At 43.7% G+C, this 17247-nt stretch overlaps 1 protein-coding gene across 1 annotated transcript in view; it reads right to left on the reverse strand.

Moving 5' to 3' along the window:
- Positions 1-16295, reverse strand: part of LOC122920116 (DNA topoisomerase I, mitochondrial-like) — an 86503-nt gene extending 70208 nt beyond the window's left edge. Inside the window, exons 1-5 of the mRNA XM_044269326.1 lie at positions 16065-16295; positions 14940-14983; positions 14059-14175; positions 8349-8424; positions 3750-3877 (exon numbers count right to left, since the gene is read on the reverse strand). Coding sequence (XP_044125261.1) covers positions 3750-3877; positions 8349-8424; positions 14059-14175; positions 14940-14983; positions 16065-16295 — 596 coding nt within the window. The remainder of the gene's footprint in view (positions 1-3749; positions 3878-8348; positions 8425-14058; positions 14176-14939; positions 14984-16064) is intronic.
- Between the last annotated feature and the right edge of the window lie 952 nt (positions 16296-17247).

Here is a 17247-nt window from a genome sequence, read left to right on the forward strand (position 1 = left end):
TCCTCGAGCCTGATCCCAAATTCCCAGGAACCCTTCAAGTGAGCGAGGTATTATTCAAACATGGGATCACGTCCACACTGAAAACCAATGTGTATGGAAATCTCCAGAGGAGACAAGACCCCAGCAATCTTGCAAGGGGCTTAACTGCCACGGCCCGACCGAGTGTTGGGGGGCGCAATTAAGAGTCCCCCAGCACAAAGCTGGTTAGTAGGTGTTCCGAACAAATTGTGTTAAATATTATACATTTGTAAAAAAAAAAAAAAAAAAAAAAAAAAAAGAAGAAATTACAAATTATGGTCAACTGTGTATACACTGCTGTTCAATCCAGGTGTGGTCAAAAAGCTGGTCGTAAGCCTATGAAAAATATCAAAACGGAATATAACGCACTTTATGTATATACGCTAATTTTTGTCAATAAAGAAGATCTTTACGTCTACGCCAGTGATCTTACGCCATAGCAGAATCTTCTTTTCCAGAGGTGGAAGAGGGCAGGGAAGCTACTGAGCATGTCAGTCCACCACTGAATGCAGGAGAAGGTGGACCAGAAGGAGAAACAGCAGGGGGCGCTACCAGAGAGGAAAATGTGATGTACATAAAAAAAACTTCAAATATGTATCCTTATTGCATGTATATGGGAATAAGAATTCACTTGAAATGCCCTATTCGTTGCACAGTAATACTTTTCATGGGATGGCCCCTCAGGAGGGCAGCTCCTGCACTGCCTGATCCAGCTCCCTCTAGTGGCTGCTGCAAGCAGTGAGAATTTAAAAAGGGTCTAAGGGAGCTCCAAATTCAGTAAAGACTTAAGAATCAAGCATCCAATAGGCCTCTATTTAACCCTCCTTCCTCTTTGGGGTGTTAAAAAATGAAAAACCCTACAATTCCTTAAAATACAAATAAAAAAATAAAAAAGGATAACAATCATGGCCTACTCCCACTTTTCTCCAGCCTCGTTCTCTGTGGTTCTGGTCCAGTCCTGCTGGTTTACAGACAGCAGTCTAGCGCCTTTGTATCAGAGTCGATGTCAATGGGATCCATGGGGCGCCGCTGTGTGACAGATCTTGCACACCATTGGGGCCATAATCAACTGGAGCCACAAGGATGATGCTGAAGAGGGCTCACAATTTTACTAGATCGTGTAACCAGGATAAAGCCCCCCCCCCCCCTTTAGATGGTTTAAGGCAGGCATGTCCAAACTGCGGCCCTCCAGCTGTTGCAAAACTACAACTCCCAGCATGCTCTAATAGCTGTAAGCTATCCAGGCATGCTGGGAGTTGTAGTTTTGGAACAGCTGAAGGGCCGCAGTTTGGACATGCCTGGTATAAGGAGTAGGTAGGCATATTGCAAAGCTAGACGATAGCTTTTCCCGGCTTATCAATAAAACATAAAAAAAAAAATCGGAGAACGAAACCACCATCAAGACCTCCTCGAGCTGTCGTCACCACTTGGCTGAGATTTACTCAGCTGCCGAGCAAAAACACTGCGTGTGCCAAACGAGTCTCTGGATGTGTTCGCCATTCACTTGCCAGGCAATGCCAATTCAATTTTTAATGCCGGAAACCTGGCAGCTACTTTTGCATCACACACTGTGCTCTGGGGACCATCTGATTAGAGCGGTTAAAGGGGAAGCGTCATGGGAGGAAACTGAAGAATTGCTGTCATTTCCCTGTCTGATTTAGCTGGGTCTATGTGCTCATATTACTGGAAACTGCGAACAAACGGCAAAAATAACAAAAATGTAAAAGGAGGACCCATCGCTGCTCGTCTCCCTGTTTGCAATAAACAGAGGAGGGTTTGAGTTCTGTACAAAACACTGTGGGGTGGGGGTCGGTCATTGCTCCTCAGGGGAGAGACTGGCATCCTGAAACCTTTCCCGTCACTTTAGGCTATGAATACACAGCGGCTTGGGTTTCATTTTCATTTTCGGACCATGAAAAAAAAAAAAAATGTATTTTTGGTTGCAGGTTTCAAGTCCCGCCTGACTTGAGCTCAATGTAAGGCTACTTTCACACTTGCGGCAGAGGATTCCGGCAGGCAGTTCCGTCGCAGGAACTGCCTGCCGGATCCGGCAACCCGGATGCAAACTGATGGCATTTGCAAATGCATTGAAATACCAGATCCGTCTCACCGGTGTCATCCGGAAAAACGGATCCGATATTTTTTTTTTGCATTTTTAAAGGTCTGCGCATGCGCAGATCGGAAAGCTGGATCCGTTTTGCCAACACTTAATGCCCGATCCAGCACTAATACACTTCAATGTAAATTAATTCCAGCAAGTGTTCAGTATTTTTGGCCGGAGAGAAAACTGCAGCATGCTGCTGTATTTTCTCTGTCCCAAAAAATTAAGAGGGACTGAACTGATGCATACAGATCGCATTAGGATAAAACGGTTCAGTTTTTTTCCGGTATTGAGCTCCTGTGACGGAACTCAACACCGGAAAACAAAAACGCAAGTGTGAAAGTACCCCAAGTTTCTTGCCCCAGGTTTGAGAGAACTAATAAGTAATACTTTTTGGATTTATGATTTGGCTTAGGAAAATCTTCAAAGTGTTCAGAATAGTACAGGCGAATATAAGAAACTTTGTAATACATCTTATTAAAGAATTATGCTTCTCAGCCTCTTACCTCTATTAGCCTCTGTCTCAGTCTCCAGCCTCACACACAAAGGTCTATGGAAGGAGGAGGAGGCTGCTGCCAGCTAGTTAGTGATATATTACCCCACCCTGAACAGCTACAGAACCTCATGACAGCCTAAAATTGTAACAATGTTTCTGTTTAGGCTGTGCTTCTCCACTCCATCCCTCCCACTAGTTCCGCTAATAGCTGTATATATGGAGAGCTGTCAGAGCCCCCAGTTGTCTGCAGATAGAGACCAGTGTTTACTAGGAGAGAGACTGCCAGTCTGCAGATAGGGACCAATGTTTACTAGGAGAGAGACTGCCAGTCTGCAGATAGGGACCAATGTTTACTAGGAGAGAGACTGCCAGTCTGCAGATAGGGACTAGTTAGCAGAAGAGAATTTGCCAGACTGCATGAGTGACCAGAAGACGACGGAGAGATGGGCATACTGTGCCACCAGCCTTTTCTCCAGGGTAGTCTTCTGAGATGGAAAGGGACAGCTAGGTCAGACCTTTCCTCAGCACAGAACCTTCTTCTGCCCAGGAGGATTCTGCAGAAGCAAGCTCATTCCCTTGCTTGTATTGTTTTGCACTTGAGTTCCTTCTTAAAGAAGCAAACTAGTTTACTGCAGACCCCGACTCTCTGGACTTTTCCCATTTGGGTGCACCACACCTTACCATCCCCTCCAAGAGCAGCAACATGTGCTGAGTCGTTGACACCTCGACAGAGTCTGGGGCACCTAGCGTAGTGTTTGGACCACCCAATACCCAGTATACTGCAGTATATACTTGTATTCCCTATGAAATAATTCTGGAGCGTTTGTAATAATTTGACACTGCATCATTCCTCAGTTATTCCTCCTAGAAATTTATGAATAAACTGACAACTGAGTGCTACCAAATCGGTGGTGGGTCCCAGTACACTGTCCAATCAGTGATACCCAAGTAGAGACACCTGTTTGACAAGGAAAATGGTAACCAGTTTTTTTTAACTAATGTCTAGAAGTTATAGCAGAGGAACAGCCTAATGCAGAACTGTAAGAAAAGCTGCTCCAGAAAAGTATTTTATGGAGAAAACAAGTAGTTAATAACACAGACATGTCAGAGCTGATGAAGGGGCGCCATCTTTACCATCTCCAGCGTGCCTGCTCCTCCTCTTCCTTTTTCTTCACCTTCAGAGCCATGGCGGCCTCCTTCTCTTCTTTGCTTCTCTTCGCCTTCTTCTCGTCTTCCCCCTTCACTTCTTTCTTTATCTTTTTCTGTTACCAAAATATAAAATAAAATTCTGATAGAGGAAGGAGCACAATAACTGGAGCAGTAGACTTTATGGGCTGATCTCAATGCCTCCATTATCTGCCCCCCCCCCCCCCCACCTATAAGTTCTTTATAGAGGCAGGAAGAGTAAACCCACAGGTCGCCTTATCTACAAAAAGTGGAAAATTTAAGCCGACTGGTTAAAACAAGGGATCTCAGTGACTATACATCCCCTGGAGAAATCTCTATTCACAAGGAAAAAAATAGCAACGTCAGGATCTAGAAGAGGCTGACAACCCAAAAACACAGGAGGCAAGGACGCCATGAGCAATTACACCAGCAGAGCCGGGGCTGGCTGCGGAGGGTTAATATTCACTTCTACCCATTTCCTGATGGGTGACAAGACGGCACAAGATGACTCGCATGCTCCATAACTGAAACTGCAAAGATATTGTATATATCCTCTAATACTCTGTGCTGCTGTGAGCATACTGCATTCATGATAGTGTTAAGGGGTTGTCACAAACGGCATTTATCATGTAGAGAAATTTAATACAAAGCACTTACTAATGTATTGTGATTGAAAAATGAATGCAGCCAGCAAAGGAGGCAATATGGACAATCACATTGTACACGGCTCGTTTTCAGGATTTACGACCACCCTGCAATCTAGCAGTGGTGGTCGTGCTTGCACACTGTAGGAAAAAGCGCCATCCTATGCCCACTCCCACCAGACAGGCCGGCATTTTTTCCTATAATGTGCAAGCACGACCACCACTGCTGGATTGCAGGGTGGTCGTAAAGCCTAGAAACGAGTAGTGTATAATGTATTGGAAACGCTACATGATAAATGTGATTTGCTGAAATCAGACAACCCCTTTAAAGTTTTATTTTTTAGCGTATGCTCACATCAGGGGTCCAGGACAGATAGTTGCTACAAGAAACATTTGTCATTACCAAGGATGGCCATACACGCCTTTATTTATGCCAGTTCTATTACAGCATCTGTTATACTTTTTCCGGTCGGGTAAAGTGACCGACATGGATCATGACTTTTTATTAAACAAAATTTTCCCCACCAAGTAAAAAAATAAAATAAAAAATGTGCTATGAGATCTGTGTACACCCCTGTCTACAATGGAATTAACTCTTAAAAGGCCATGTACACCTTTGGAGACCGCACTTTACTCATTTTGGGCTGAAAGTCATTTTTTCAATTGGTCTTTATTAGAAATATTGAGCCAATCTGTCACAAAGTGTTAACTGGTTTTCTAGCTGTGTGAATTGTACTTGTGCCCCGGTCATCTAATAAACCTTCTCTCTAAATTATTAAAAAGGTCATAAATCCTTATTTAAGCCACATTATTACCAGTAAGAAGAATTAAGGTCAGAAACAAGGAGCCGCCGGACAGAACACAGTCTGCTACTAGAGAATCTCAAGGCTGCACAGAGAAAAGGGCTAAAAAATTTTAATAAAGGCCAATAGAAAAAATAATTTTTAGCTCGAAAGGACTACAACACAATAAAAGCCATCTTTTGCAATAGTGCCCAACAAGTTCATGCAACACTTTAGAGTTTGTGTCCTATCAATAAAGCATCCGGCCTCCATTTTTGCCCGTTTTTCTTATAACGGACTTTGAAAAAAATTCTAAAAAGAATCCAGAATGGAGCACAAGCCCTATAACTACTCCGCTTTACTCAAAGTAAGCTTTTTCACCTTACGTGGTTATAAACAGGAACAGCTGGAGGGCTCCAAATCGAAACACATTATAAAGGAAGAAAAATGGCAAAAGCGAGTCAGCAGCATTCAGAGCGCTTGCTTCCATTAAGTACGCAAACCGTTACTTTGTGCCATGACTACTTTCCTACATTGCTTCCCTACCATAGCCGCTGCATGCTTGCTTTCATCATCTTTGATGTCTGCAAGCACCTACCATTAGTCCAAAGTGACCTCTGAAAGGAAAGGGGGGGGGGGGGACTAAGCATAACAGCCTAAAAATGACAAAAAAACAACGTAGAAAACAATCTCGCTCCACGAGGGGTATGCAAAATAAACAGCAATGAATGGCACTTATGATGGCGGGGGAAGGGCAGACATTTACATTACTGGTAGCGTGTGGGTTGTGTATTAATGCAGCCGCTGTTGACGCCGGTAATGGAATGGAAAGGTTCGCGACTATTGCAACCTGAAGTGGACATACAACAAGTGTTCCTCCAACACAAACACCTATCCCTCTCCGGTGAAAAGTTTGTAAATTGAGACTTTCTTCCTTTGTTCCACATGATGGCACTCGACAATTGTATCGGAGCGGCAGTGGTTTACCCGCGGCGGTTTTACTATTTGCTTCTCTTTACACAAAAGCTTTTTTATGCGCCATTTAACTGAGAATTCACCAGGGCACAATTATAACCCACTTTAAAAGGAGTCGCAGACCGAAATCTAGGGTGAGCGTGGCCGTCTCGTACATGGCGCTGGCAATTTCAAGAGCTTTTCTACAAAAAAATGTGCAATGAGTCTTCAGGCACATTCAGCATCAGGGAAGATGGAAATATGAAGAGAAATGCCTCCAAATGTATTCTTCTAGGGTACCCTGAAATAAAGGGGCTGCTTCGGTTAGACAATCCGTTTTTTAAAAGGGCCTCTGTCAGCAGGTTTGTACCCACGACACTGGCAGACTTGTTACATGTGCGCTTGGCAGCTATACCAATAACACTTGGCCCGATACCGCAACAAGATCAGCAATTAGGTCTAACTAGACACATGCCTATGGCACAAATCAACAGAACCTATAAAAAAAAAGCCACCAGACCACATGAAAATATAATGACTATTTATTAACCCCGTTAGGACCGGAGTTATTTTTTTATTTTTTTGCGTTTTCGTCTTGCGCTCCCTGCCTTGTCTGTTCACAAAGCCATATGAGGGCTTTCTTTTTGCGGGACAAGTTGTTCTTTCCAACGCCACGATTTAATATTGCATATGATTTAAGGGGAAGCGAAAAAAAAAAATAAAAAAAAATTACACCACAGTTTAATTTTTTTTCCCCCATTTACGACGTTCGATAAAACTGACCAGTTACTTTTATTCTACAGGTCAGCACAAATCCGGCCATATTTTGACCCCTATAATTTTTGGGTAGTTGTGTACGGAGCTGTATGGGGGCTCATTTTTGCAGGGCAATCTGAACTTTTCATTGATACCATTCTGGGGTGTGTATGACTGATTACTTTTTATTAAATTTTTTTTGAAGAAAATGAAGCGGCCAAAAACTGAATTGGCCATTTGGATGCTTTTGTCTGTTTTGCTGTTTGCCGTATGGGGAATATATGTTTATACTATGGGCGTTTTCGACACATCACGACACCCATGATGTGTATTTTTATTTTTATTTATTTATTTTTGGAAAAAAGGTGGGCGATTTGAATTATGTTTTTTTATTTTTAAAAAACTATTTTTTTTTAAAAGTTTCCATGCAATCATTAGATTGCTATTCTCATAGACCCCAATGCACTAGCAAAATTGCTAGTTTCCTATGGAGCCCCACAGGAAATACTATGCAGCAGCCTCCTGTCATTAACAAAGATAGGGGCTTCTGCACACACGCTCCGGCTCCTCCGATCGCCGTGCGGGGGAGCCGGAGCACGCACCACCAGTGTTTCATGCGCTCAGATGCCGTGGTCGGAATTACTGCTGGTTGCGGACATGAGCCGCGGGTGTCCTCTATAAGAAGCAGGCCACCACCCCCGGCTATGGCGCCCGCAGCGCTCAGGATCGGGCGCTATCTTTAAAGATGTACGGCGCTGGTCATTAAGGGGTTAAGCATGATTTAAAGGACAATACATAAAACAAAAATCAAATGCCGGGACTAGGCGACATCACCAGAGGAGAGCACACTGGCAACAATTTACACTGCTCCACATGATAACCAAATAAAGTGCAAGTGCCATTGTGTCAATATGGTAGATAGTCAAGGCAGAATATATTACCTATACTGTGCCTCCTCCAGGATGGCGCCAACCCGGACGCGCTTTTCGGCGAACCTTCGTCTGGGGGTTCGCCGAAACGAGTGTCCGGGTTGGCGCCTTTCCCGGAGGAGGCACAGTTTGGGTAATAGATGGTCAAGGCACAGATTGTTAGAGTCTGTTCTGGGGCCCAAATTAATTTCAAGGGTCTGGGATTTGAAGGAGTACAACAAGATTTATTGAACAGTTCTACAAAATTTATGAAAAGATTAAAAATTATTTGTTCAGCTCGCAGAGCCAGGTAAGTGGCCCTTCACCAAAACGGGTTGCGTACCCTGAAAGGTTACAACTTCTCAATCACTACACTTATCGTTGAATGGGACGGATTTAGGGGGTGATAAAATGGAGGCCCCCTGCAACAGTGAACTTCTAGATAAAGGCTGCCCGACCTTCACGCTGCTTCCACCATCTATAATAGGACTGAACACACTCCGGCTATAGGCAGCCCCCTACCTGCCCGTCTTGTTTGCTTTTCTCCTTTGCCGGCTGCTCTTTATCTTTCTCAATCTTTATTTTTTTCTTCTTCGACCTGCAGAGAAAATGTAATATATGTGTTATTTCTTTGTGCCAGTTATTTGTAATGTTTTCTCATATTCAATATGTTTTTATCAGAGCGCATGCGATGGACTAAAACCTGCGCGGTAATGCTGTTAAATTAAAAAGATGAATGTACTGGGTGATTTGCAATCAGAATGCGATGTTCAATTGTATTCAACCATTTTCCAATGTTTGACGACAGAAATTTCTCTAAAACAGAACTTCCAAGTTAAATTAGAATTGATTTGCCGTATATTGCACAGCGACACTTGTTTCCTTTCTTTCCCAACCTCACCTTATTATATTTCTGCTATTAGACGTATAATCCAGTTTGTGTGTGTATCGGGTTATTGCAATCGATCACAGCAATTGCTTTTTTTTGTCATTAACACCGTGGATTTAAAGAACACCGACACCGTGAACTACGTAGGCAAAATGCATTCACCCAACTTTCCCCTGCAACTTGGACTCATTCACACGACCGTAATTTGCGTTTTATTGTTCTGTATATGTAATATGGTGCCATAGCCTGCAGGGGAGGAAAGGCGTTGTTCACCTTGGGGTTTTATTCCATGACTTATGTAAAAAAATGAGAATCAGACATCATATAGTAATGAAAACCTCTAGGGCAGTGGTGCACAACCTTTTCTGGTTGGGGGCCACATTGTCAGCCTGAACCAATTCCAAGGGCTGAAAATTAAACTTAAAGGGGTATAACCAACTGAAATACTGTATTTTTGGCATATTGAACATACAGTATATTCTATAAATGTTTAGTTACAGTTCCAGGACTCCCATCTAATAGGAGAATACATGAAAGATACATTTAAAAAGCCATAAGACATAGATATACATGTCTTACCAGATGTTTGGGGGCCGCACAGAATGGTATCGAGGGCCGCATGTGGCCCCCGGGCCGCAGGTTGTGCACCCCTGCTCTAGGGCCTCTTTCACACTTGCGTTGTCCGGATCAGTCGTGTACCCCATTTGCCGGAATTACACGCCGGATCCGGAAAAACGCAAGTGAACTGAAAGCATTTGAAGACCGATCAGTCTTCAAAATGCGTTCAGTGTTACTATGGCAGCCAGGACGCTATTAAAGTCCTGGTTGCCATAGTAGTAGTGGGGAGCGGTATACTTACAGTCCGTGCGGCTCCCGGGGCGCTCCAGAGTGACGTGATCCATGCGATCACGTCATCCATGCGCGTGGGGCACCCTGACGTCACTCTGGAGCGCCCCGGGAGCCGCATGGACGGTAAGTATACCTCTCCCCTGCTCCCCACTACACTTTACCATGGCAAACAGGACTTTAGCGTTCTGGCAGCCATGGTAACCATTCAGCAAAAGCTAAACATCGGAACACCGAAACAATGTTTAGCCTAAGGCCGGATCCGGATTAATTCCTTTCAACGGGCATTCATTCCCTATCCGGCCTTGCGGCAAGTGTTCAGGATTTTTGGCCGGAGCAAAAAGCGCAGCATGCTGCGGTATTTTCTCCGGCCAAAAAAGGTTCCGGTCCTGAATTGAAGACATCCTGATGCATCCTGAACGAATTTCTCTCCATTCAGAATGCATGGGGATAATCCTGATCAGGATTTTTCCGGCATAGAGCCCCGACGACGGAACTCTATGCCGGAAAAGAACAACGCAAGTGTGAAAGAGCCCTAAGTAAGCTAAAACTAGCCCGGTACCAGAGATAGATCCAGAGATCTCCCCATTCTTTGCTGCAATTGTTCTGCTAGATTTATTTCAACCTGGCATTTCAGTGGACATGTCCTTTCTGCTGCAGCTCTCTTATCACACCTCAGGGAGTGTGCCCATTCTTTTGCAGCTTTCCTGGTATCACAGTTCATGGGGGAAGGGGGATGGGGGGGGGTCTGTCCTTTCAGGTGCAGCTCTCCCCGTCACATCAGGGGTGTGCCCTTTCTGCTGTAGCTCTTCCCATCTCACAGCTCAGAGGGTGTGTAATTTCTGCTGCAGCTCTCTTCCCATCACAGCTCAAAGGTTGTGTCCTTTCTGCTAAAACTCTCTCCCTGTAACTGTCACATATTCTACTGATAGATGTGGCTGGTGGCAGTTGAAGGATGGAACTGAGCATGTGTGACCACCCCAGTAGGTGGACATGCACATTACAATACAACATAGACACCATGGGTGCCATTATAATGAACTAAAGATAATCTCACAACTGGAACATTTTTTGCAACAACGTTACAAAAGTAACTAGTTGTAAATGATAAAATTACATTACCATGTTATAGTTGCACAACCCTTTAATTATTACCTCTTGTGTCAAAATCTGGGACCTCCGGCGATCAATGGTAATCGGTGGTAAACCTGGCAGTAAGTGTTCTGTCTATCCAGTCAAATCAATGGATAAGCCTATGTAACGCAGGACAGGTCATCCCGAGTGAGAGAAGCTCTTTCTAACCGCTCTCTGGCCATGAGAAGAGAATCCTATATGACTTGCGGTGACCCACTGCTAAAGGGGTTACTGTGATTCATTGATAAAGGGTTAATGTTCAGGTTCACTACTTTACAATGTCTACTGCTTTGCTAACCGTGAAACATGAACTGTACTCCAAAAGGCTATGCATAGGTAGGAAATAGTTAAACTGGCAGTTCTTGGTAAGTTGCTGGGAGACAGGTTGGACCTGCCCCTTGTTAGTAGAGAGTTGAGTAGTGAACAGGCAAGAGAGAACAGTTGATGGACCATGTGATTGGAGCATGTGATCTGACGTCACCACAGGTCCTTTAGCCGAAAGCTCATTCAAGAAGTAAAGAGACCGGGAACTACGCGATCAAGAGGAGAAGGTGAGTTAACTTTTTTTTTTTTTTTTAAACCCCTCCAGCCCTATTGTACTATGCATTCTGTATTCAGAATGCTATTATTTCCCCTTATAACCATGTTATAAGGGAAAATAATACAATCTTCAGAACATCAATCCCAAGCCCGAACTTCTGTGAAGAAGTTCGGATTTGGGTACCAAACATGTGCGATTTTTCTCACGCGAGTGCAAAACGCATTACAATGTTTTGCACTCGCGCAGAAAAATCGCGCATTTTCCCGTAACGCACACGCCTCTTATCCGGGCCAAAAATATGACGACCGTGTGAAAGAGGCCTATGAGTTGGAGCATGGAATTAGCCACCGTGAGGACTACGGCCACACTCATCGCCGCAGCCACCACTCCTATCCTCCCCCTGCAGAGCTTCCTCTATTTTATCTAAAAAAAAAGGGTTTTCTAAACTGGACAACCCCTGCAAGCTACAAGCATAATGCACACAAAGGTTGACCGGAAGGTGGTAGCGCCACATGTGATTTTTTAGGATAGCCCTAGAATTGCATGCTACACTCAGTAACATCCCAAACCCAGCAATTAGGTGCACCTGTAATAATTTATCCATAGCGCATTATCTTCTAGGTCTCTATACCAAGGAAAACATTTTCTGCAGTTGCAATTGTCTGTTCTCTTCTGGATGAGCAATCCTAGCTGTGAATGTAACCAGGGTTTTATTTTTATGCACTTACTGGAATAATACATTACAATTGAATGAAACACTTTATCGAGGGTAAGCATACTGCACAAGGTGAAAAGCTTTAAAACACATCCAGACTAGACCAGGTTTATTTTTGTTCAATTATAGGATTTATTGGATTTATTTAATTTTTTCAGAGCTGGGTTTGCTGTGTTCAGTCACATTCAAAGAGAGGAGACAAAACCAGTGCAAAGGAAAAGAGGAGTAGTTGTTCATGGTAACCAATCAGATTCCACCTCATTTTATAGAAGCCCTTTGGAAAATTGAAGTAGCGACCTGACTGGTTGCCATGGACAACTACTCCACTTTTCCTTTGCGTCAGTTTTGCCACATGTCCCCCAATGATAATATTTTTCAAGGGTAGCAAATAAAAATACATAGAATCAGGGGCATTATCGAGACATATTAAAAAAGAAATTGCATCAGACTGAGCTGACAAGTTTGGAGCAGTCATCGGCTCTTCGTTATGGCATGGCCATCACCAGACAGAATGAAAACAGCCACTATGTGTATGTAGGCATAACAAATAAAAAAACATGAAATTCAATAAATTAATAATGGTGTATTAGATATTATCTAACCTTAAAAGGTTTATGTTGCGATATATTTATATACACATACACTACTCATAAAAAGTTAGGAATATTCGGCTTGTGGGTGAAATTTCTGAATGAACCTAAAATGCCATCTAACCTTTACAGGTGAACCTTATGTGACCTTCTGTAAACTTTTGAATGCACATGTCCAACTGTTCAATGTTTCAGTACTTTTTGCACAACTTGCTGTTCTTTAACAGGGAGCTTAACGGCAAAATTCACAACAGGTGTTTGATCCATGAATCGCCCAATAAATTTCCGGTTTCAATTAGAATTGGTATTTAAGAAGTCCTCCTCATCATGCTGTTCACACTTTGACATCATGAGACCAAGACGACACCTGACAACTGATCAACAGTACCTCGCCATTGTGAGGCATTGAGCAGGATGTTCTCAGACAGAAGTGGCCACTGAGCTTAGAGTGTCACAAAGTGTCATCAGCAGGTTGTATCAGAGAAGTGGAAGTCCTTTGGTCACATACCACACTGATGACCGTTTCATTGTGAACAATGCCCTGCAGAACCAGAAGATGAATGCTACACAACTCCAGGCCCATGTCCAATCAGATTGCTTAGAGCTTTTGCTCTAGCAATCACATCAATCGCTTGTCCCGATACAATATGCATGGTAACGCAGTTTGCTCCATGTTAATCAAGCTGAAAGGGGTTTTGCGGTAATTACACTCTTTACTTATGTCCCCCTAGCCTGCATCACCTATTTAAAGCATACATACCTGCCTGAGGTCCTGAGTGCTGGCTCCCGCTCCTCCATCTTCCAGCCGGTATGGACTGCGCCACCACTCTTGGGGACAGGTCATTGGCTGCGATGGTGCATGTTGCTGGAACACCTGGACGAAAATCACCTAAGGCTGTGTTCACACTTCTGTTACAATTTCAGTTTTTTGACTGCTTCCCAGGAGTGTAAAAATTAAAATAGGGAGCATCTGGAGTGTGGGACCCATCTTATAACTGACACCAACGTCGAACGATGGACCCCACGGACAAGCATAAGGTCTGTTGGGTTTCACGCATGGCATCCGTTTTGTGCTACTTGTCCAGTAAAATATGAGAATTTCCAATAGAGGCTCCGCTGGACCCTTAGAGGTCTGGAATGTATTGGATAGCACTGACATAATGTTGTCAGTGTTATCCAATAAATTACAGAACTGTAAGGGTTACATAGCATCATAAATCAATATAATGCTATGAGACCCCGGCAGTGCTGGGAGGTCAGGAAGGGAGCTGCTGCAGACACATGCTGCGAGTCCGGAGTCTGTAACTTGCTCATCTGAAAGGGGCCTAAGATTGCCTACACCGGATACAACTGCTGCAAACTGTAAGATTCAACTCGCTGACAGCAATCAGGGACACTAAAAACTGTGAGAAAACCCAAAGTCTATTAGCAAGTAGCAGAGGTTCACATACAATAACGCTTTATTGACAGAACCCCTTTAAAGTTCTAGATTTCATTGGAAGCCACAGATCACTTACTTGATAGCGGGGTCTTCAGTAGCCTCTTCCTGCCGTGCCCTCTTTTTCCCTTGATTATCCTTCTTCTTTACAGACACAAAGTCTTCATCTTCAGGCTCCGCTTTCACAGTAATGGAACTAAGGAGAAGACGACAAATATTGAGTACATTACTTGGAAGTGAGGCAGACGGCACAAGACAAACTACCACGAGGGCTGCCCTGGGGTGGGGTCTAGTAGACTTGCCAAGGAAACTTGCTAAATGGAGCCACTAAGAGGTAACAGCAGGCGTCAGGGTGCAAGGAAGATTATATGGCTATTGGGGCATAGGTTCATCAAAAATGGTCGCCAATTATTTTGCAATGGGCACCCACCTTGCAATGGCGAAGATGACAATGCCACTTAAAGGCTATGTAGACGTTCGGGGGGGGGGGATTATTGCATTTTACTCATTTGGGGCTAAAAGTCATTTTATCAATTGGTCTTTATTAAAAATATTGAGCTGTTCTGTCAGAAAGGGTTAACTGTTCAAGCCGTTTGCATCCTACTTTCACTTTGTGCCAGTCATCTAATAAACCTGATCTCTAAATTACCAAGAGGTCATAAGAATGCTGCTTAAATAAGTGTTTATCAGTAAAATAAGAATTGAGCTTTGATGAGTGTTTATAAGAGATAAGGAGCCCCTCAGCTCGCTGTCTGAGCAGAGAGAAAATTTAGATCCTGCTAGTGGAGCATCTCAGTCCTGTACAAAGAAAAGGACTAAATTTGAGCTCATAATGAGTACAATGCACTAATAAATAAAAAAATTTAATAAAAATAAAAACTCCCCTCATAGCCTTTAGTATACATTATATGCACTCAGGAGCAGCAAGCTCTGGTGAAATACAAAGAGGGATCACCGTACCTGGGGAGGTCAACTTCTTTTTGGGATTCAGATTGCTTCTTTGTCTACAAACCAGAAATTAAGAGTTAACAATTTCTAATGAAAGCTAAGACCACTGAGTCATAAGGAAGCAACATGTAATTTCAGTTATATGTAAAGAGATATCTCTCAAGCAGGGGTGCACCTGCCCTTTCTGCTGCGTGAGGAGAAAACTGAAACAGCGCCCCCCCATGCCAATTTCTTAACCTAACCTTTTTGCCACAATGAAAGCGCTCATTGCCTATGGCCCTTCCGCTGCCCCCCTCTTGCCCGTACCTGCTGCCTGAGGTGATCGCCTCACCTGGCCTCAGTGGTGCACCCCTGCTCCCAAGTAAACAGAACCAATCTTGCTAGCGCCACCTTGTGGAAGTGGCTCTCCAAGAGTCAAAATCTAACTAAGCCTTGGGATATGACAAGGGAATATTGTCAAGCCAAATATCCAGCTGTACACAGGTGTTTCAGGGTGCTTGCCTCTCAGTAATATGGAGTAGGATTCTGGCTGGGTGGGTGTGATTCCTTGGATGCAGCTTAGGTGGGGTGCTGAAAGTGCTCCATGGTATGGAAACTTATTGGGAAATGTTCCATAAGGAGACCCATCACTCCACCTAAGCTCCATCTAAAGCATCGCATCCAGCCAGAATCCTACTCCATACTGATTAGGGGCAAGCACCCCGAAACAGCTGTCTATGGGTGGACATTTGGCTCAACAATATTCCTTGTAATATCCAAAGGCTGGTTGAAAAGTCGGATTTTGACTCATAAGGAGCCACTTTCCACAGGGTGGTGCTAGTGAGATGGTTTTGATTTCTTTGCAAGATATCCCTTTGCATTTTCTTTTCCCATGGAGCATTGCTTTTAAGTCTCTATACCGTCTTACCTAAATTCTAAATGTGTCAGGCCACAGTGACCCACCGCGTCCACTTTGTTAAAAAGTGTCGAGGGTGGTAGAACTTCATAGAGTCTAAAATTTGTGTTTAAAATGTTTATGCAAAAAAATAAATAAATGGCACACAACTTTATAAAAAGAACCAGTTCGCGATAAGCTTATCTTTCCAAGAAGTAGGAATTGTCCAGAGTGGACAAGAATAGTTTAAGATGCTCACTAACCTCGTTCTTGCCCTTGCCTTTCTTCTTCATGTCTTCTTTGCTCTCCTTGTCGCCCTTCGTTTCACCACTTCCATCCTTCGTCTTTTGCTTCTTTTCCTCTCTCTCTTTTTTATTCTCTTTGGCCGCCTTCCCCTCCGACTCCCGAGCAGGTTTCTTTTTCTTCTTGTCTTTGGTTTTCTTAGAGACTTCCTTAAAGGAATCCAGGTCCTCCATTGTCACATCTTGTGCCATTGTTCTGGGAACACAATAAGAAGATACAATGTAACACACTTTAATAGAAGGCAGCATGTTCTAATAAAAAAAGACCTTCTCAGCTAAAATGTATCTGTATGAAAAAGAATGAGATCGTGAAAAAAAACGGTTGCCACATTCCACAATGTCAATGTCTCTTGCTACTATTGTGTAGTCAACTGTCTCGATTTACACCTCACCTGAGTAAACCAGAACTAGTTGCTATGGCAGAGTTGCCCAACAACTTCAAAAGTTTGTGGTTGTTTGGCATTTTATCCCTAGCAACCACTAGTGATCTGACAGCCACTCCATTCTCCGTGCAAGATAGCAGCTGTCAAAGAACTGACTTCATTTTCTGTGAAGGGTCACTGCCATCATGCCAGCTGCTCTGCTACCTGTGATGGGAAAGACAAGCTGTCTTTTGATTGTCCCCTGTTTCCTGATATTTAAAGGGGTATTCCCATCTGAGACAATGGGGTCATATCGCTAGGATATGTCCCTATTGTCTGATGTGTGGGTCCCACCGCTGGGACCTGCCCCTATATCGAGAATGGAGGGGAGAAGGTGGCAGCTGCTCTCCCCATAGTAGTCAATGGGAGCGCATCGCATTTGCATGGCCACCGCTCCCATTCGTTTCTATGGGGCCGACAGAAATGGTCGATCCTGTGCTTTGCCCTCCACCACTTTTTCTGGGACCCGCACCCATCAGACAATGGGGGCATATACTAGCGATATGCCCCCCATTGTCTGAGATGGGAAAACCCCTTTAAAGGCTACCTGCACATGTTGCGGATTACCGTGATTTCTCCATGTGGATTTTCATGCACAAAAACCACAGCATAGTATAGTGCCAGTAGAGTGAATGAGATTTTACATCTCAGGTATAGGAAATGAATTATTATAGATAGGCACTCTTCATTCGGAACCACCCTGAAGCATAAATGTCTATTAA

Source organism: Bufo gargarizans, chromosome 10 (genome assembly GCF_014858855.1).
Source record: "Bufo gargarizans isolate SCDJY-AF-19 chromosome 10, ASM1485885v1, whole genome shotgun sequence".
Classification (NCBI taxonomy): Eukaryota; Metazoa; Chordata; class Amphibia; order Anura; family Bufonidae; genus Bufo; species Bufo gargarizans.